This window comes from Sander vitreus, chromosome 4 (genome assembly GCF_031162955.1).
Source record: "Sander vitreus isolate 19-12246 chromosome 4, sanVit1, whole genome shotgun sequence".
In the NCBI taxonomy this organism is placed as follows: Eukaryota; Metazoa; Chordata; class Actinopteri; order Perciformes; family Percidae; genus Sander; species Sander vitreus.
The window spans coordinates 31153393-31174339 of NC_135858.1; the positions used below are offsets into that span (position 1 = coordinate 31153393).

At 40.3% G+C, this 20947-nt stretch overlaps 1 protein-coding gene across 1 annotated transcript in view; it reads left to right on the forward strand.

Annotated features, from left to right (window-relative positions):
- The first annotated feature begins 571 nt into the window (after positions 1 to 571).
- nampt2 (nicotinamide phosphoribosyltransferase 2) overlaps positions 572 to 20947 on the forward strand; it is a 30756-nt gene continuing 10380 nt past the window's right edge. Inside the window, exons 1-8 of the mRNA XM_078249319.1 lie at positions 572 to 872; positions 8468 to 8603; positions 10297 to 10400; positions 10496 to 10624; positions 11282 to 11440; positions 15793 to 15923; positions 17209 to 17434; positions 18060 to 18179. Coding sequence (XP_078105445.1) covers positions 825 to 872; positions 8468 to 8603; positions 10297 to 10400; positions 10496 to 10624; positions 11282 to 11440; positions 15793 to 15923; positions 17209 to 17434; positions 18060 to 18179 — 1053 coding nt within the window. The 5' untranslated portion in view covers positions 572 to 824. The remainder of the gene's footprint in view (positions 873 to 8467; positions 8604 to 10296; positions 10401 to 10495; positions 10625 to 11281; positions 11441 to 15792; positions 15924 to 17208; positions 17435 to 18059; positions 18180 to 20947) is intronic.

The following is a 20947-nucleotide window of genomic DNA, read 5'->3' on the forward strand; positions in this document are numbered from 1 at the left end:
ATGATTTGACAGTTTAAATAAAATTCAGCTGAAATTTAGATTATTTGAATCAGCCATAGCATGACAATAGCTTGACAATATTGTCACACCAACCATGTGATTTTACCCATAAATAATGTAAATGTGAATAAAAAATATACATGGCTCCTATAGGTTAGTTACAAAGCATTTTATACCTTTATTATGTATCATATGGTAAAGTTTGGTATTTTTATGTACCACAAAAAAGTAGAATATTTGTGCATTCATATTTTTATGTTCACACATTCCGTGTTTTTAAGGTCAAATTGTGTTGCTTTTTATAAAAAAATAATAATAATAATAAAAAAAAAAAAAGACTTAACATAGTTGTTGTCTTTGTCTGGAAAAAAAGAATTGTCTTGAGAATTGTTGACTTACTTGAATTATATGGAAAAGCCTCCACCTCCTGTTTTTTACTCGTAGGCCTTACATCCGTACCGTTGAAAATGTCGGAGTGTTCCTAATCTCCTCCAAAAAAAAACGGTCCTTGAATGCAGCATGACGTACCGAGTCAGAAAGGAGGCGGGAGGGTGGACGTGCGCGTGTCCACCCGCCCCTTTACAATAACCCCTAACCATCAAAATGACTAACCTCTGCTAGCGTTATTACTGTGACTGTTTAAGCGGTGCTGTAACGTCTGATTTGACCTCACTGGAGAAATACAGGACTTACAATCACAATAATTCGACGTTGAGGTTTATTTTCTCTGCTGCTCGGTCTGGGTTCCGGGGGTCGCTCTCTTGTTAACTTGCTACAAAGAGACTGAAGTGACATTTACGTTATTTCATTCATCCACAACAACAATGGCAGCACAGGATTTTAATTTATTGCTTGCGACAGATTCTTATAAGGTGAGTGGAGCCGTATTCTCGTCTGTGTCCCCCATTTGTTCTGTTGTGTGGGGGTTTTCCGATTAAATGTGTTTATTTTGGGACACAGTTCGCTAACGTTCACCTTCCGTGCAGTGTTTCAGTTACAAACAATTGCACATCACGAGTAACGTTAGCCGTCGCATTTTTGGTCAATTTAATGTTTTGGCAGTGCTACAACGTTGTAACGTTAGCTAGCTAGTAACGTGTGTTAAAACGTGAAAGGCACCAGCAGTAGTTATACCTAGCTAACGTTACACGGTATTGAGTGTAACGTTAACGCTATGCTCGAGTTCCAGCCGTAGCCTACGCATTTAATCAAGGTTTTCATCCATGAAACCTTATCTGAGAACATATGACTTGGCAAGGAATGGGTATCTGTAACGTTAGACATTTTTACCGATGCCATTGTAATGTAAGTTTCGTTATCGTCATCACCATACCGTAACTATTCCTCACATTTTACATTTAGTATAAATGCGTTTTTCTAAACAGGTTTTTGTCTAACGTTAACCACATTTACCAAGCGTTGTCTTAGCGTCAGTGTAAAATGGAAAAATACAGACTAGTTTTTAATTTAGTCATATCTGCTCAAAGAATCCATGAACAAGATAACTTCGTGCTACGTGCATGGCCAGATCTACCAGGAGCACGAGCAGGGGCTCAGAATGGCAAGGGGCCCTAAAATATGAATTGAATGTCCTATCCTGTGACTCATTGCATTCTAATGTATAGTCAGTGACCCACACCTTTCCACAACATTGCAGTGGAGTTTCGTTTCTCACAGAGCTTTTTATTTGAACTTTTATTGTGTAGTTGGGAGTCGGTGCACCCTTTGGGCAGGCTGTGTTGGTATAGTTCCTTGCTCAGCTCAGTAGAGATAAATGTCAGATGTCAGTTTTCAGTATTTGTTACCGCTTTTTTTCGTTTCAGTTTTATTTATACCATAATAACCCAGCTGGTGTCAGGCAAACGATAGAAAATGAAACTAGTGGAACCTGTAACATCGTCCCTCCCATATTAAATAAACAGCCTGTAGGAAAAGTAGAACATTTGAAGTACACAAGTGCACAATTACTGATCAGAGCATAACTTTTGATGAAAACTCAGCGAGCATTTTAAAGCGAGCCAAACAGTGATTGTTTTTATTCAGGAATTCGTGGAGCTTTGGAATTAGCCAACACATACCTGACATGGCATACAGAAGCCTGGTTGAAAGCATTTTGTCATTTAACATTACAGCACGGTATCAGTGGTTGATGCATAGACTGTAGAAGTGAAGCCAAAACATCTGGATCGACCCCTGGTGACTGGTCAGCATAGGTCATAAGCGTAGGTCCATGTTAGCTGATGGTACATGGAAGAAAACAAAACAAATCAAAGTACACTTCAATTACATTTCCTCCCAAAGATGGGATATTCTGATGTTTGTTCACGTGTTCATTTTTCTCATCAGTTTGGTTTATATTAGTTAGCTTATTTGCTGCTACCTGCCCATTTGCTTTTTAATATTCATGTTTTTAATGGTGTGTTGTGCAGATTTCCACTGAGGTGGACAATAAAGTCAACCGAATCCGCACAAACTGTGTTGTTGAGATTAAAATATAACTTCTGTGTCAACGTAGCCACCTAAGTTAGTATTACCAGAACCACCGGCATGTCCACTGTCCACCTGCTGTCCGTGTCTACTTTGGAGTATGTACGGCCCGTTACACTTCAGGGCCATTTCAGATTTAACACACAGGGACTTAGGAAGTCTTGGTCCAGGTGTGGCTGTGAACGTAGTATTAAATGCTTAAAGGCTTGGCGCTGAATTACTGTCTATCCTTTGTGTGGGGAAGAATAGAAAGCTTACAGTGCATTATTAAGTAAAAGTTCTTCTAGATACATAAAGATAGTTTTTGTGGTAGAGATTGAAACTCTGTGTTTTTCTCTAGGTTTGTGGAAGACTTAGGTGCATTTATTTAGCCGGGGGGGGAGTTAGGGAGTCCTCCTCAAGAAAATGATGATTAAAAAAAAATGCAATTTCACATCATTTTGGACCATTTTTACTACCATATCTGTGTCTAAAACGGTGGAAAAGCTAAAGCAGATAATAAATAAATGGCACTCGAAAAGCTTAAAGACCAAACTTAAAAAGTCCACTGGGGACCGACTACAGCCATTAGATCTGAGAAAGGTCATTTAGTTAGTTTTGATGCTCACGTTGACTTTATGGTGCCCAAAACTGCACCTAAGCCTTATAACAGCAGGGGAAACCCTGAAACTGTCACTATTGCATGCATATGTAATGGAACATAAATGCTGTTATGCAAGCCATGGTGTGATTCATTGCAGTGTAATGCTTGGCCAGTAAGGTACGCCTTTTTTTTTTTCTTCTACATTGCAGTTGAGTTTCGTTTATCACAGAGCCCAACCTTTCTATTGGCTGTTTTAAGCTTTCAGTTTCATTTCAGTCAGTTCCTAACCTAAATCCAGTTGTGAGTCAGTGCACTGTTTGGGCAGGCTGTGTTGGTATAGTAGCTTATGCTCAGCTCAGTAGAGTTAAATGTCAGATGTCACTGTTAGATGTCATTCAAAGGTTTGCACTGCAGCCAAATGGCAAAGGTCTGGATGATGACCAACCGGTCTTTTTATTAGCGCCAACCATCCCTGAAAACAAGTTTAAAGCGACATCGCAGCCAAGCGATTCCTCTAATGTTTCTGTCGTCACAACTAAAAATAGAACCTGATTTGGCTCATTTAGCTCATTTGAAAGACCACTGGGTTAACGGGGTTTACAGGGCAGCACTTTATATGATTCAGTTTGATTTATTTGTCATTGAAAATTAGTAATTAGTGTTTAGTAATTACCTCTAATTTGCATCGCATATAACCATTGCGTGACATATGATTATTTAAAAATGTTTTCGAATTTGCATTGATGATTACATTTTAGTCACAGAAATGGTCAACCACAAGGACACTTCTGTCGACCTTACACCAAACGACTTTTCAAAGCGATTCCACCGTCGCGGACTAATTTCCAATATCGTAATAAAACCCTGAGAGTCTTGTTAGAGTTATGAGTTTGTTGTATTTTGGTGCACAGCCTCGTGCCCCTACTGTGACATTTACGACCCCTGTGTTGTCTCCCGCGGCCAGGCTTTTTCACAGAGTATTCAGGGGGCAGGAAGCTAGCGGATCAAGGAGAGATGCCTATGATTTGAGACAAAAATTAAATCGCGCTGAAACCACGCGGGAACTCGTAGTGCACCTTTTTAAGAGCGCAAAGAACTGACTGTCTGTCCAACGCGCCCGTCACAATAGACGTACTTAGGGACCGTCGTAAAATTGCAATACCAACTATGTCGATCTTTAATACCTTTTTTGCTGTTCATCACAGAGCTCTCAAACCTCCATTACAGAAAGGGAGAGTCATTACACATTTCACACTTGTGAATTAGTAAAAATAAGTAAAGATAATGTTATAAATACATTTGTTTAAAAATTAAAGATATGGAGCATTGCAGTTGACCAATGTATATGGTGTTAAGTGGCGCGGTAACATCTACTTGCATACTTATTTCTGAGCCATTTATCAGTCATTGAATGCTATCTGACCCCCCCAGAGGCCATCAAATAAACCAAAACAATAAATCAACCACACAAAACTGAAACCTAGATAACATAAATGCACACCCAAAACCATAACCGAACATTATTAAAACACTTTAACTAAGACAGAAACTGTTCAGAACATGTTTTTTTTCCCCCCATGAGTCATTGCACCGCGACAGCGCAGATCGGTTCAAATGACCCCGCCCTCCCATACAGAATCTTAAGATTCTTAGTTATCTCTGCCTAACATCATCTGTGCACGGCATACTTAAGCTGAATATTACAAACAACTAATATGATTTAGTAACGACTATAGTTTTTAACAAAACATTAAAAGAATAAAGAGTGACCACTAAACAGTTTAATTACAACTATGTCTGGGTTTACAGTGAAAAAATGCATTTTTAAAGGTTATCATTTCAATACCTTTCTCATTTCTGAATATATTGACATAAAAACCACCTCTAATACAGTATGTCTCAGACATACTGTCACAACTTCCTTATGTTATTTTGAATACGAATAAAACGTTTCTATCTTTTAAGATGATCACTGTCAGTAAGGTATTTGGGAGTTATTGCTTTGATAGCTTTTTCAGTTTTTGCATTTATTTTAATGTAAAGTTTTCCCAATTTTTTAGTCTAGTTTATTGCTGAACACAGAATGTAATGTTCTGGTGCGGCTTGGCCTCAGTACTTCTACTAGACTTCAGAATTTTAACCATGCATACACAGGTGGAATAGTTTTTTCTTCATATTTTTGCCTTAATGTCACTAGGAAGCATACCAGTATAAATATATATTCATATTTGTAAGTGGGATATATATAAGTAAATGGGATTGTCTGGAATCTGGCAATATAATAACCATTATGGTGGAATACACTGGCTAAGCAATTTACCAAAAATATCTGTGCTGACATAAATAGTTTGCATGAGAATACATTATAATTTTGTAGATCATGTAGAAATTATGTTGCAGTTTCAAAACTGGACTACTCAGGAACCGCTTGTTGTACCGATGCATGTGTTGAGTGAAGAGTCTGTGAGATATTTCACAGAGAGTAATGGGTGTGCAGAGATTTATGCAGAATGCAAATATGATAACATTTCATGTAAGTTCAATGTTAATTTTCTTGCAATTTGTCACAGCAATGGTTAACACTTTTGCATGCACCATATCCGTGTCACATTCTCATTAGGAGCTGAGCCCCCCTAAAGGTCTGATCCTAGAATCGCCCCTGCTGCTACTTCATACTTGTAGTCCACTACACCTCAGAGGAAAATGTTGTAATGTTTACTGCACTACGTTTATCTGACAGCTTTTGCTTTATTGCTTCACGCTGGGCTTGTTTCTGCAACAGCTCATTGAGTATCAGATACACTTAAAACTATTGAGGAAATATTTTCCTTTGGCATTGGTCCAGTATTAAACGAGATCGCCGTCGGCAACGGCGAAACAAGCTACAGTGTAAGTTAATAGGACGTCAATTGTCCAGCTTGTTTTTACGTTCATAAAAGTGCCTGTTTTGCTGCTGACAGGCTCAGATTAACATTCTAAGTGTCTGACAACATTATGGAAAGGATTTCTAAGGAGGTCGACCTTTCTGTTAAAGAGTAAGGTCCTTTTTTAAAACATAAAAAGTCCGCGAAATTGCGTTCGCTAAACCCACCAGACTTCATGTAAATAAACAGTAGTTTTAGCATCGTAAAATATGGACATTCTAGAACATCTCTGAGCTCTGAGGCTTGCTCTGGCTGTCTTGAGCCTGTGCGTGTAGGGTGCACGACTATTTCATTCCAATTTCGGGTCTGTCAGTCACAGTGAAAACCGGGGACATTTCCGGGGACAGTTCACCGAAACCGGGGACGTCTGGTCACCCTAACCTGGTGCCACACTCTAATCAGCTAATTAACTCAAAACACCTGCAAAGGCCTTTAAATGGTCCCTCAGTCTAGTTCTGTAGGCTACACAATCATGGGGAAGACTGCTGACTTGACAGCTGTCCAAAAGACGACCATTGACACTTTGCCCAAGGAGGGCAAGACACAAAAGGTCATTGCTAAAGAGGCTGGCTGTTCACAGAGCTCTGTGTCCAATCACATTAATAGAGAGGCAAAGGGAAGGAAAAGATGTGGTAGAAAAAAAGTGTACAAGCAATAGGGATAACCGCACCTTGGAGAGGATTGTGAAACAAAACCCATTCAAAAATGTGGGGGAGATTCACAAAGAGTGGACTGCAGCTGGAGTCACAGCTTCAAGAACCACCACGCACAGACGTATGCAAGACATGGGTTTCAGCTGTCGCATTCTTTGTGTCAAGTCACTCCTGAACAAGACACAGCGTCAGAAGCGTCTCGCCTGGGCTAAAGACAAAAAGGACTGGACTGCTGCTGAGTGGTCCAAAGTTATGTTCTCTGATGAAAGTACATTTTGCATTTCCTTTGGAAATCAAGGTCCCAGAGTCTGGAGGAAGAGAGGAGAGGCACAGAATCCACGTTGCTTGAAGTCCAGTGTAAAGTTTCCACAGTCAGTGATGGTTTGGGGTGCCATGTCATCTGCTGGTGTTGGTCCACTGTGTTTTCTGAGGTTCAACGCAGCCGTCTACCAGGAAGTTTTAGAGCACTTCATGCTTCCTGCTGCTGACCAACTTTATGGAGATGCAGATTTCATTTTCCAACTGGACTTGGCACCTGCACACAGTGCCAAAGCTACCAGTACCTGGTTTAAGGACCATGGTATCCCTGTTCTTAATTGGCCAGCAAACTCACCTGACCTTAACCCTATAGAAAATCTATGGGGTATTGTGAAGAGGAAGATGTGATGCTCAGACCCAACAATGCAGAAGAGCTGAAGGCCACTATCAGAGCAACCTGGGCTCTCATAACACCTGAGCAGTGTCACAGACTGATCGACTCCATGCCACGCCGCATTGCTGCAGTAATTCAGGCAAAAGGAGCCCCAACTAAGTATTGAGTGCTGTACATGCTCATACTTTTCATGTTCATACTTTTCAGTTGGCCAACATTTCTAAAAATCCTTTTTTTGTATTGGTCTTAAGTAATATTCAAATTTTCTGAGATACTGAATTTGGGGTTTTCATCAGTTGTCAGTTCTAATCATCAAAAGTAAAAGAAATAAACACTTGAAATATATCAGTCTGTGTGGAATGAATGTATACATTGTACAAGTTTCACTTTTTGAATGGAATTACTGAAATAAATCAACTTTTTCATGATATTCTAATTATATGACCAGCACCTGTATATATTCAGATAGACACATGGACATGCTTCATTTGCTTCATATTGTGAATTTTTTACACAATAGGTTACTGATGATGACCCTCTACCTTTTTTCTTTTCACTTTATTAACCCTCCTTACAGGACTTATCTTAATGTTGCTTCCGGTATAGACACCGCCTGTTCTGGAGTTTTCCACGTTTGGTAACTTGGGTAACTTGTCAGTGTGTTCTCTGTGTTAGTCAGAGGAAAAGGAGAAGGAGCTGAAGTAGGAGGCAGGATGAGGCAGAAGAATGTAGAGCGAGTGCCTCTTGAAGCGATTTCTCCCAGTGACTGACTGGTTGTTGCTGTTGATTATTCAATTAGTGCTGCAGGAGCACAAAGAGAGACTTGTGCTTTAAGCTGTCATTATTTTCCCCCACGTGGATCCAGGAAACATGTTTACTGTATACGCACGCATCACGTTGGGCACACAATCCTCAATTTTTTTATTTTTTTTTTATTTTTTTTTTAAGCTGGTCATTAGTGTGCTTACTGGTGTCTCGTTTCATGCTACTTCACAATACAACTCTGTCTGGTGTCATAAGATCAGAAAGTGGTAAATAAACATTAGCCATACCAAGGCTGATTATTAGAATTACATTATAAGATGTGCTTTTTTTTGTTGTTGTTGTTGTGATTAACATTTTTTTACATACAAAACGTACAACGGTGTGTCTGTTTCTTGTCTTTCAGATCACACACTACAAACAGTATCCTCCAAATGTCAGCAAAATCTACTCCTACTTTGAGTGCAGACGCAAGAAAGCCTCACAGTTCAGTGAAGTGGTGTTCTTCGGTCTTCAGTATCTGCTGAAGAAGTACCTCATAGGTACATTCACATCCTCCCCTCTAATCTAAGAAATGGATTGACAGAAACATATGGGAAAGAAAAGAGATTTAAAAAAAAAAGAAAAGAAAAAAAAGTGTATATATTGGCACTTTGCTGTTAAAGAGAAAACTGGCGAATGGAGGGCCTTGTAATAAAACTGATGTACACACAGGAAGCTGTCAACACTAATGTTGCCAAAGTGAATACAGCGTGTACTTCCTTTTAAGCAACAGTTTGCTTTATTTACAATCGTATCTCAAAAGCGTCATATGTCTTACAAGTACATGCCAGGATATGGTGTTAGTGTCCTTTCTCTCACAGAAAGTATTTGGATCAGAATAAAACCTGTTTTACTACTGTTCAGCGTACAGATATTGCACACAGATAGCTAATGAACAATTTCATACATTTTGCAATGTGCATCTCGCATCACATTTGTACTCACTGTGACCACTACTTTTGCCACTACTAAACATTGTGCCAAATTATGAACAACACTGTCACCGTCAGTGGGCTTATTTGCTAGCTAACCTCCGCTAAGGAAAATCCAGCACATAGACGGTACCTTAGAATAACGTTACCTGAAACGGGTGGTTTAACGTCACGGCTCATTTTGCACACTGCTTAGCAACAAAACAAAATGCTGAGGGAACATTACTACGTTGGTTTTGAGCTGTATGCATCCCCACTAACCTGGAAAAGGTTTTAAACGGTAACGTAATGTTAATACAGCGTGTCGGGGGAATACAACGTCTCCTGCAGCGGGGAGTCAGAGGCAGAGTAGTCTATATCCACGATGTTCCACTCATGGGATTGCTCCGTTGCCGCAGGAAATTCCACCCGATGTCCCTCTTTTCGGCCAGATGTCCGTCACCTCCCTCTTTCTTTGTGTTGGCGTTGTAAACTCCGGTAGATTTATGACTGTGGTTAACTGCTCCTCAGATCTCTGCAGGGTAAATCCAGACAGCTAGCTAGACTATCTGTCCGATCTGAGTTTTCTGTTGCACGACTTAAATAACTTTTGAACGTACACGTTCCACCAAAACAAGTTCCTTCCTGAAGCTGTTTTGCAGCGGCACCGTGGCTCCGTCCGGCGCTTAGCACCGCCCATGACGATTGTGATTGGTTTAAAGAAATGCCAATGAACCAGAGCACGTTTTTCTCCCATCCCAGAATGCTGTGTGGACTAGCCACAACACTATGGAGGAAGGTCTGGCAATCCGAGACTAGAGGCAGAGGGACCGCGTTCGCTAACGTTAGCTTCTTGTATCACCTGGGGTCTGATAAACAATTCATCAAAGTCAATGTCCATAACGCTTTTTTCAAAGCTACTGTAGTTTTCATATTTCACGGGACCCGCGTGATGATAATAATAATAATAATAATAATAATAAACATTTGCATAAAGCAAGCGTATTTGTCCGCTCCCATGTCATACCTGGGGTCTGATAAAGCTGTCAGCCTGTCTGTCTCCCACACAAGAGAATGTGGGATTAATTGCGAGTTAAAGATGCAGTAGGTAAGCCTTATAAAACTAACTTTCTGTCATATTTGCTGAAGCGATTAAATCTTTTAATTGATTGACGGCCCTACAGCTTATTGACGATTTTGTCGTAGCGCAGGCTGGGCAGTTTCCTGGCTGTTGAGCTAAGCGTTTGTATTCCCTGCGTGTGACTGAGTTTGTTCTCCACAGGCCAAGTGGTCACCGAGGAGAAGATTCAGGAAGCCAAGCTCTTCTACCAGATGCACTTCAGACAGGCTGTGTTCGATGAGGAAAGCTGGAGGAAAATCCTCGAGGTATGCAAAGAGACTTTGAGCTGTCAGCCTGTCTGTCTCGACAGATTCATCACCCTATATGTCATCTGAAGTAAATGTGCTTGTTACCGTGTCAGAAACATGATGGCCGTCTTCCTATCCGGATCAAAGCTGTGCCTGAGGGTAGGATTATCCCCAGAGGCAACGTGCTCTTCACTGTGGAAAACACTGATCCTGAATTCTACTGGCTCACCAACTACATTGAGGTAAACCCAGAAATGTGTTTTTTTTTGTTTGTTTTTTCGTGCGCGATTAACGCACGTTCTGTGATTTGGCCCTCGGTCCGCTCCATAGTTTGGGAAATGAGAAAGCGATGCAGCAAATGAGACAAAACAATGAGATAAGATTGCTCACATGTCAATAAATAGGAGTGCCTGGGCAGTACATTGCTACCCCTGCACACATCCATACACTACACACATTACTGACAAACTGACAGCACGTTTACCTTTTGTTTATTTAAATACATTTGATTTAATTGAGCAAACGTGTTTTTCTCCACATTTTGTCGTACCTTTGAGCCAGGTCATGACATGGGAAGTTAACAAGGGGTGAGGCTGTTGCCCAGCAATGGAATTCCATTGAAAATGTCTATAATCTCCCAACCCCATTTTGTTTTAAAGGTTGTCCAAATAGGGATTCAGACCGTTTTTCCCTCAGATGAGAGATGTTTTGACCTGACAGGACATCAATATTGCAGCACTTCATAGTCATTTAATCTCCCCTGTCTTTCTCTTCAACTCCTGGTCTCTCGCTCCTCTCCTGCCATCGCATCTTTTATTTTATTTTTTTCTCTCTCACCGACTGATCACTCACTTGGTTGTGTGTTCTCTTTTCTCCCCACACCCATCTGCTGACTGCAGACCATGCTGGTCCAGATGTGGTATCCCATCACGGTAGCCACCATATCCAGGGAGTTTAAGAAGATCCTGGCCAAGCACCTGAAGGCCACCTCGGGGAGCCTGGAAGGTCTGGACCTGAAGCTGCATGATTTTGGCTACAGAGGAGTGTCCTCACAGGAGGTCAGCAACCCTTTGTTTCCCTGCTTTGATTTAGTGAGAAACCAGATGGCGTTTCCCATTCTATTTCTGACTCTTGCCGCTACTGATGTTGTGCTGTATTACAAGCACTCTCCGTGCACAAAAAAAAAACCAGTCTTCATAATCACTGTAACTATAACTAAGGATTAGAGAATCTCCCGAATTCCTCAACATTCCTTGTGTAATTGGTTTGTGTTTTGACAGAAGATTGAAAATGTGATCTCTGCTTTGCGATAGAGCGGTGTCACGCTGATGTCATCAAATGATTGCATGACATCTCACTGGTCACGTTACTGATTAAAGGAACAAAGGTTAGATTAAGAGAACTCAGTGAACTCAGTGAAAGAGGGAAATTCTTGCATAATAAGCTGGAATGTGAGTTTTTAATCTCTTGTACAACTGAGCCACTGAGTTGGTGAAGGTGTTTCAGTGGTAAGAGGATTCTCATAGGTCCCACCTTTTAAACCAGGCAGCAGCAGTGTGTTTATGCAGGGTACACACAGGGTCTTAAAAGTCTTAGGTCTTAAATTGAACTTGAAGAATCCTGGGGTGCTGCAGGAAATTCCGCCGGGTGCATGTGTTTTCCGTTTTCTTCTGCTTTCTGTGTGTTGGAATTTTAAATCCGGTGGATTTATGAGGACTATTGTTAACTGTTCCTCAGATCTCTGCAGGGTAAATCCAGACCGATAGTCTAGCTATCTGTCCAATCTGAGTTTTCTCTCGCACGACTATTTTGCAGCGGCTCTGTGCGGAGTTTAGCACCGCCCAAGACGATTGTGATTGGTTTAAAGAAATGCCATTAAACCAGAGCACGTTTTCCTCCCATCCCCGAATGCTGCGTGGAGTAGCCAGACCCTCCTTTAGCGCGCTTTGGAGGAGGGTCTATGTGCGTCTCTAAAAGAGTTGCTCCGTTCATAAAGGAGCAAATCTTCCTCTAGCTGGGCTGAATGTAGTGAATCAGCAGTGTTACTGACAGAATCGGTAGCTTTGATTGAGATCTAGCCTTGTGATAAAATGTCCATCCTGGCATGTCAATATTAGTCTGTGATGCATTGTGTTGCAACCATGTTTCTGTTAGACAAATCACATCAGCATCCAAAATTCTAGTTCCATTGAGTACTGCAATGCATCTCCTCCTCATGTACTGCACCAGACTGGTCAGTTCTTGCGTTTGTTGTTGCCATTCTGTGCCTGTCCTGCTGGCCCCCATTTCAGGAAGGAGGTTTAACAAACTCTGAGTCTAACCCTGATGTCTGAGTTGATTTACCCTGAGATGGGAAACTCTGAGTTTTCGGTTTCAGAACAGCTGCAAACACATTGTGTATTACGATTAAGCAAGATTGTTTATATTGTTGTTGTGTTTTTCTAACTTTTAGAAGGCAGTGAAAGAATGTCGCCACAAACAGCTTGCTTCCAAGAAGACAGCGCTTTATTAGCTTAGCTTAGCCCTGACGGCGATGATGTCGTTACTGACCTATCCATACATACTCAATAATTGAACACAAAAAACCCCCACAAAAGCACAGAGAGATAGTTACGGTGATATATTGTAAATATTTGATGTGATCAATCACACGGAAGCCACCAGGAAAAACAACAAGGTCTTATCAGTTCAGTTTTTCCTAGCATCTCCCAAAGAATCATAGTCCATACATAAGGATGTTCTACTTGTTATAGCACAAGACGTCTATGCTCATTGGCAGCAGCCAAATGGATATGTTTCTCCTAAACCAATGAAAAGATTCCTTTACAACAGCCATGCTCAGTAACCATTGACAAGCTTTTTGCATGTCTCTATACAATTTCACATACAGTGGTGCTTATAAGTTTATGAACCCATGCTAAAGTTGACTAAAAAGGAATAAAAAAAAAAAATCATGTTTTTGGAAATTGATATTGATGCCTTAATTAAAAAAAATTAGGAAAAATCCAATCTTTAAAGACACCAATTTTTAATTGTAGCCCCACATCATCACATAGCCTTCACCATACCTAGAGATTGGCATGGTTTTATTTCAGTTAGCCTAATAGCTGGTTTGATTTGCATTGAGAGATGATCTTATGTAAAGTACCCCATACCAATCTCTAGGTATGGTGAAGGGGATGTGATGATGTGGGGCTATTTTAATTACAAAGGCCAAGGGAACTTTATCAGAATCATAGTATCCTGGATCCATGAAATAACTGGCCTTTAAAAATAAACATCTGCCTGCCTCTATGGGAATTTAACATAGGGGTGTACTTACTTATGTTCCCTGTATTTTAAGGAAGAACATTTATTTATTTACGATACATTATTCATTCACAAAGAGAACTGGTCTCCTTAAAGGTTGGCTTTTTCCTCATTTTTTAATTAAGGCATTAAGATCAATTTCCAAAAGGTGATTTTTTTTTTTTTTTTTAATTCCTCTTTTTAGTCAACTTTAGCATGGGTTCATAAACTTATGAGCACCACTGTAGTTAGCTTTTCCTTTAATGGTCTTCAGACTTGCCTTCTCCATGACCAGTGACAGGCTGACATCACTTGACAAACAGATTTCTATAATGGTCCCAAGCTATAGCTCAGGAATGTACCTACACCTGTCCCAGTGGGCAAAAGCCTCCCACTGCATCCCAATTACACAGTTCAGAAAACAGTGAGACAGTTTTTAAAATAGTGCATACCGAACATGTTCAAATGTTAATGAATAAAACTTGATGAATCTTAATTTCCTTATCACTGTCATTCGTAAGAGTTGTGAATATGTGTTGACAAATATTGCAAAGACAAAATCACTAGCTAGAAGACGAATCTTCTTAGTCACTTATGAGCTGTAATTTTGTAATTTTACACCAACCCAACATCACGATTCAGATTCTTTGAGGGTCGGGGTGTATATATATATATATATATATAATATATATCTCTCTCTCAATCTCACATGCTTAATTGACAGGGAAAAAAACGTTTACACAATTCATATTGATGTACACAAATCACTTCATACAGTTCATGAAACCTATAAATGACTTTCATACGGTTTCATTTGGTTGTTTTACCTTTTGCGTGTACTGTATATTGCCCGCGTCTGTCAGCGCACTGCACAGAGACAGACCCAGGCAGGCTTTTTAACTTCATACACGAAACGGCGGCCAATGTTTTATAAACAACACACAAGTAAAAAGGCAAAAGAACATTCTTTGGGTCTTGAAAAACCATACCACTGGGTTGAGAATGATGAGTGTGACAATGTACTGCTTTGATTTGAGCAGAAAGAGCGCCGTGTGTAGTTTGTTGTGCAGTTGAACTGATAAGCTGAACCAAAATTGTGAAAGAAGTTACAGATATCCGGTTCTTGGCATTTAGGAATGGGTTCTAATTAGGTCTGAACAATTTGGAGAAAAGATTACGATTTGATTTGCGATTTTAATTGTTATTTTTAAAGTTTAGCTAAAGTTCAATATTCACTGTGTAACAGATAAAACATGTCATGGAGCATTATAACATGAGACACCATCAAACCTGCTCTATATTCTTAAGCAAGGCTGAGAACACCGATATGACCTGCCAGCAATAAGTGTTCTTCTTTTAATAAGCATGGAACATTGAACAGTCAAACACAGAACAGTTATCACAAAAGCCAAAGTCATTATAATAATAAAACGATTCCAATAAAAAAAAAATCAGTACTTTCCTGTAAACTGAAACGTCTGATATGCCTCAGTTCAAACATGTTGCACCTTCTACCATAAAGTTATACAAAATAAATGAAAAAATCCACTGAAAATAGGACATTTCTGTCAACAACTGTGATATGTAACATTATTCCAGCTTTTATCTTAAACAACAGTACATATAATGAAAAGCGGGACAAAAAACATGTTAAACGCCAAACGTTCAAACTAAATATTGCACATTGGATTAATGGCGGTCTTCACGATTAGCTAATCGCATTCTTTCTTTCGTTCTAATTCGGAACCCGGGATGCTGGGGTGGTGGTGGGGCTTACAGAGCAGTCAGCAATACGGGAGCAGGGCAGCAGCGCCATTGACGAGCAGCTTAAAGAGACCGCCAATTTAATGGGGTGTGTTTGGTAAATGATACAGAGTTTGAAGCGTGTCACATGTGAATGCAGCGGTGCAACTCGAGTTTCCTGTCTGAACTAGCTCGCAGGCGTCGCCCCATTAGCGATACATCGTATGCTGGTCTGGCAGAAATGAAGCCACAGAAAGCATCAGGATGTGATAACCCCGTTACGCATCGGCGGTTGCTGGAATTATGAACCTTTTGAACTGAGCTCACAGAAACCATGTTAACAGCAATGCGATTGATCATTTTCACCTCTCGTCTCCAGTCTGCAGCACTGGGTGGAGCAGCTCACCTGGTTAACTTCTGCAGTACAGACACAGTAGCTGGGCTGCTGATGGCTCAGCGCTACTATGGCTGCCCCATGGCCGGCTTCTCCATTCCAGCAGCAGAGCACAGGTAGAACACACACACACACACACACACACACACAGACACACACACACACACACACACACACACATAGATATACATGTAAATTTGTGAAAAAGCTCAAATAAAAGTTAATTGATGGAACAGCTGCAGTGAAGAGATGAAATCAAGTACAACAATGAGCAATTTAAAGAGACTTTATTAAAATAAATATATTGAATGGGTACGAGAATGACTTGAGCTGATTGTATTGTGTACTGACTGTATTGTTCCTGGGATTATATATTATGTCTAGTTTGGGTAGTTTATTATATGACAGATGAAAAATTGACACCCGTAGGTGATAGCTGGAAAAGAAAACCAAATGTGTATATGTATGGGTATGTATATGTGCGTGTAAGTGTGTATAGGTAGATGTATGTATACATGTGTATATAAACGAGTAAAGAATTAAATTGTTTGCATACAAGCACAAAAGTAGAAAAAGGGGGGGTAAACAACGTCTTCCTACTCCTTTTTGAACGTGGGAATCCTCATTTCAATCATTTCACAGTACTTTTGAAAGATATGTTTGCTGAGTATTTAGTTTTTGTTGTTTTCTTTTCCTTGCTTGTGCTGAAATGTACAGTACATGTTTCAACATGTTCAAAATAAACTAAACTTCTCCTGCTACTAAATCACGGATTAGAATGTTTACGTCATGATTGTTGTTGAACATCATAATCAATTAGAGCGAGATCCTGCGTGCATCTTCTTTTTGTTTTGGCTTTTAATATAGAATGAATGTCACTAGTCTGCAACCGTTGAGTTGTTAATGAACTATGAGGAAACACCATCAGGGGTTACATGTTCAAATGTTAGAACCAGTTAGAGCTATAACAATTCCAAATTTTACCGTACAATTAATTGTCTCAGAAATAATAGCGATTAACACTATAATTGTCGGTTTCAGTCAAATGTATTACTTTTGCAAACAAATGAAAGTTTTGACTGAATCCCAGAATACATCTTTTGGTTATATATCAGTGTCATGTGACCCAGGTAATGTAATAACACAGGTACACAGCCTATGATGTAAAACACACCTCTTTGTTATCATAAAACATATTTTCTTCTTAAATGAACATAAAACTGACAATTACCATCAACAGGCATACCCCTTAGGCACTTAGCTAATGTTAGCAATTAATTGCGGTTAAACAAAGAAACGGGGATTATGTAAAAGAAATTGTGATTAGAGAATGATGTAATAATTGTCCCAGGCCTACGTAGAACCAGTATTAATATCTCATTCCTTCCTTCCTGCGATCAGCACCATCATCTCCTGGGGGCGGGGCCGGGAGAAGGAGGCGTTTGAGCGAGTCCTGGACCAGTTCTCCTCGGGGCCCGTGTCCGTGGTCAGCGACAGCTACGACATCTTTAACGCCTGCAAACACATCTGGGGAGACAAGCTGAAGGAGCGAGTCATGGAGCGCAGCCAGGACTCGTGTCTGGTCATCCGGCCCGACTCCGGAGACCCCGCAGAGACTCTCATTGAGGTGAATAACCGCACTGGATCAGTCAGCAAAAACACAGATATCCAAAACTTTGAAAATGGGATTTTTACTTTTCCAGCTACGTTTTATATATTTTCAACTAATCAACTGAATGTTCTTGGCTTAAACTGTTATTCCTGTATATTCCTGTTGTTGCTGCATGATTTGAGGGATATGTCTAATTGAGATTATTTTGACTGATATTGAGATATGAGTTACGATATTGGAGGTAATGATCTTTTTTGATCTTCTCATTGTATAATATAAAAAATAAAATAATTATAGTATGATTTTTGCGAGGATCTGTACTCTGTAGGATAAGATTTGTAGGCTGAGACGTCTCTGCAGCACCACAATACTTCATTCAGAATGGTTTGACACACGTTGCTTTTAACATTTTTTTTTTATTATTTTTTTTTTTTTTTTAGCAATTTGGATATTGCTCTAGTCCATAATGCAATTTTAGATAAACTCGATAACATTGATTGTGCAGCCCTAATTTTAACTTGATTTTTGACGATTCGATGTAGATTAACTGAGGTTGTAAGATGTTCAGGCTGCTCCAGCTTGACATGGCTGATGTATGAATCCAACTCTAAAAATAAAATCGTTGGAATGCCACTTGTAGGTCATCAAGATTCTGGAGGAGTGTTTTGGCTGCTCTCTGAACTCCATGGGATACAAGGTTCTGCCTTCCTATCTGCGGATTATTCAGGGAGACGGCATTGACCTGTGCTCAGTGGACGAGGTGAGGAAAAAGTTTTGTTGTTGTACTTGTCGTATTCCCTCCTGTTTTGATCATTACTTCAGCTATTCGAGACATCCCTACCCAACCAAATTGAAGGGAAACTCACACCCCTACACTTACTGTGTGTAATGGCGTTTTCCCACTACATTGTACCTGCTCGACTCTCGCTGACTCTACTCGCCTTTTTTCGCTTTTCCGTTCCGTCCCTGGTACCTGCCAACAGGTACTAGTATCACCTCCATCGAGGTTTCAAGCGAGCTGAGGCGATACCAAAAGGTGACGTGAAAACCTGCAGACTGCCGATTGGTAGGAGAGAATCGTCACTAATCACTGCGTCATCACTGCTAGCGACAGACGGGGGGGTGTCCTGAACGAACCCGCCATTTTTAAATAGTTTAGCCAGCGGTGTTTTTTTTTTGCTTCTTATGAAACAAAATGTGTCTTCTGGCTGTGGCAAACCGCCACATGCCGAGAATCAAAAACAACACACCTTCGACGTTCTGTGTGTGTGACGCGTTCAGGTCACGGCAGTTTCCTGCGGCGTCGCATAGCCACGCTTGCCTCACGCATGAGGCGGTACTAAATCTGCAATGGAAATAGGAGGAAGGGGCACTGCGGCCGAGTCGAGCTGGTACTAGCAGTGGGTAAGGGTCATAGGAGTCCAACTGGTAATATGGACAGCTCAGCAGGCAACACATAGACCAGGGGTCTTCAAGTTGTTTTTAGGCAAAGGACCCCTTAGCTGAAAGAGAGACAGAGTAGGGACCTCCCTACTACTACTATTGTATAAAATGAAGTTGCAAATTAAACTGGGCCTACAGTAACATATAGGGTGGTCTAAAGCCTTTATACAGACCTTTTATACAATACTAAGGTGTTAAATAAATAATTATTAGCATCCATATATTTATACATCATGTTTTAATGATAAACATCCATGTAGCAAAGTGAATCCTTGAAGCTTACCTGTATCTGTTGACTGAACTTTTTGCTATTGACTACCTTAGTGGCTAGCTTACCTACAGGCCAGTAGCCAGTCATCAGTGTGTACATTTAAAAACCAATCACAAATAGGCCAATTTATCTTTGCTAATAATGTGTTGGACTCTTGTTTTTATTTATATATATATATACATACATACACATACACATCCCTTTGTACATTCATGTGGATTTTTTATTTGTTATTTTAACATCCTGTTATGATGTATGTGTATGTTGTGTGTAATGTCTGTAAGCTGCTGGGACCTTGAATTTCCCCTTGGGATCAATAAAGTATCTATCTATCTATAATGTGATTGCAGTAGTCATACAATAAAAAAAAAGTTAATTTTTTATTATTATTTTTAAATATGAATAGATTTTTGGAATTCTATGAATCGATTTTGAATCGGTAGAGCTTGAATCGCGATTTGAATATGAATCAATTTTTTTGCACACCCCTTATATACAGTCAGGTCCATAAATATTGGGACATCGACACAATTCTAATCTTTTTGGCTCTATACACCACCACAATGGAGTTGAAATGAAACGAACAAAATGTGCTTTAACTGTAGACTTTCAGCTTTAATGTGAGGGTATTTACATCCAAATCAGGTGAACGGTGTAGGAATTACAACAGTTTGTATATGTGCCTCCCACTTTTTAAGGGACCAAAGGTAATGGGACAATTGGCTGCTCAGCTGTTCCATGGCCAGGTGTGTGTTATTCCCTCATTATCCCATTTACAAGGAGCAGATAAAAGGTCCAGAGTTCATTTCAAGTGTGCTATTTGCATTTGGAATCTGTTGCTGTCAACTCTCAATATGTGATCCAAAGAGCTGTCACTATCAGTGAAGCAAGCCATCATTAGGCTGAAAAATCTAAACAAACCCATCAGAGAGATAGCAAAAACATTAGGTGTGGCCAAATCAACTGTTTGGAACATTCTTAAAAAGAAAGAACACACCGGTGAGCTCAGCAACACCAAAAGACCCGGAAGACCACGGAAAACAACTGTGGTGGATGACCGAAGAATACTTTCCCTGGTGAAGAAAACACCCTTCACAACAGTTGGCCAGATCAAGAACACTCTCCAGGAGGTAGGTGTATGTGTGTCAAAGTCAACAATCAGAGAAGACTTCACCAGAGTGAATACAGAGGGTTCACTACAAGATGTAAACCATTGGTGAGCCTCAAAAAACAGGAAGGCCAGATTAGAGTTTGCCAAACAACATCTAAAAAAAAGCCTTCACATTTCTGGAACAACATCCTATGGACAGATGAGACAAAGATCAACTTGTACCAGAGTGATGGGAAGAGAAGAGTATGGAGAAGGAAAGGAACTGCTCATGATCCAAAGCATACCACCTCATCAGTGAAGTATGGTGGTGGTAGTGTCATGGCGTGGGCATGTATGGCTGCCAATGGAACTGGTTCTCTTGTATTTATTGATGATGTGACTGCTGACAAAAGCAGCAGGATGAATTCTGAAGTGTTTCGGGCAATATTATCTGCTCATATTCAGCCAAATGCTTCAGAACTCATTAGACGGCGCTTCACAGTGCAGATGGACAATGACCCGAAGCATACTGCGAAAGCAACCAAAGAGTTTTTTAAGGGAAAGAAGTGGAATGTTATGCAATGGCCAAGTCAATCACCTGACCTGAATCCGATTGAGCATGCATTTCACTTGCTGAAGACAAAACTGAAGGGAAAATGCCCCAAGAACAAGCAGGAACTGAAGACAGTTGCAGTAGAGGCCTGGCAGAGCATCACCAGGGATG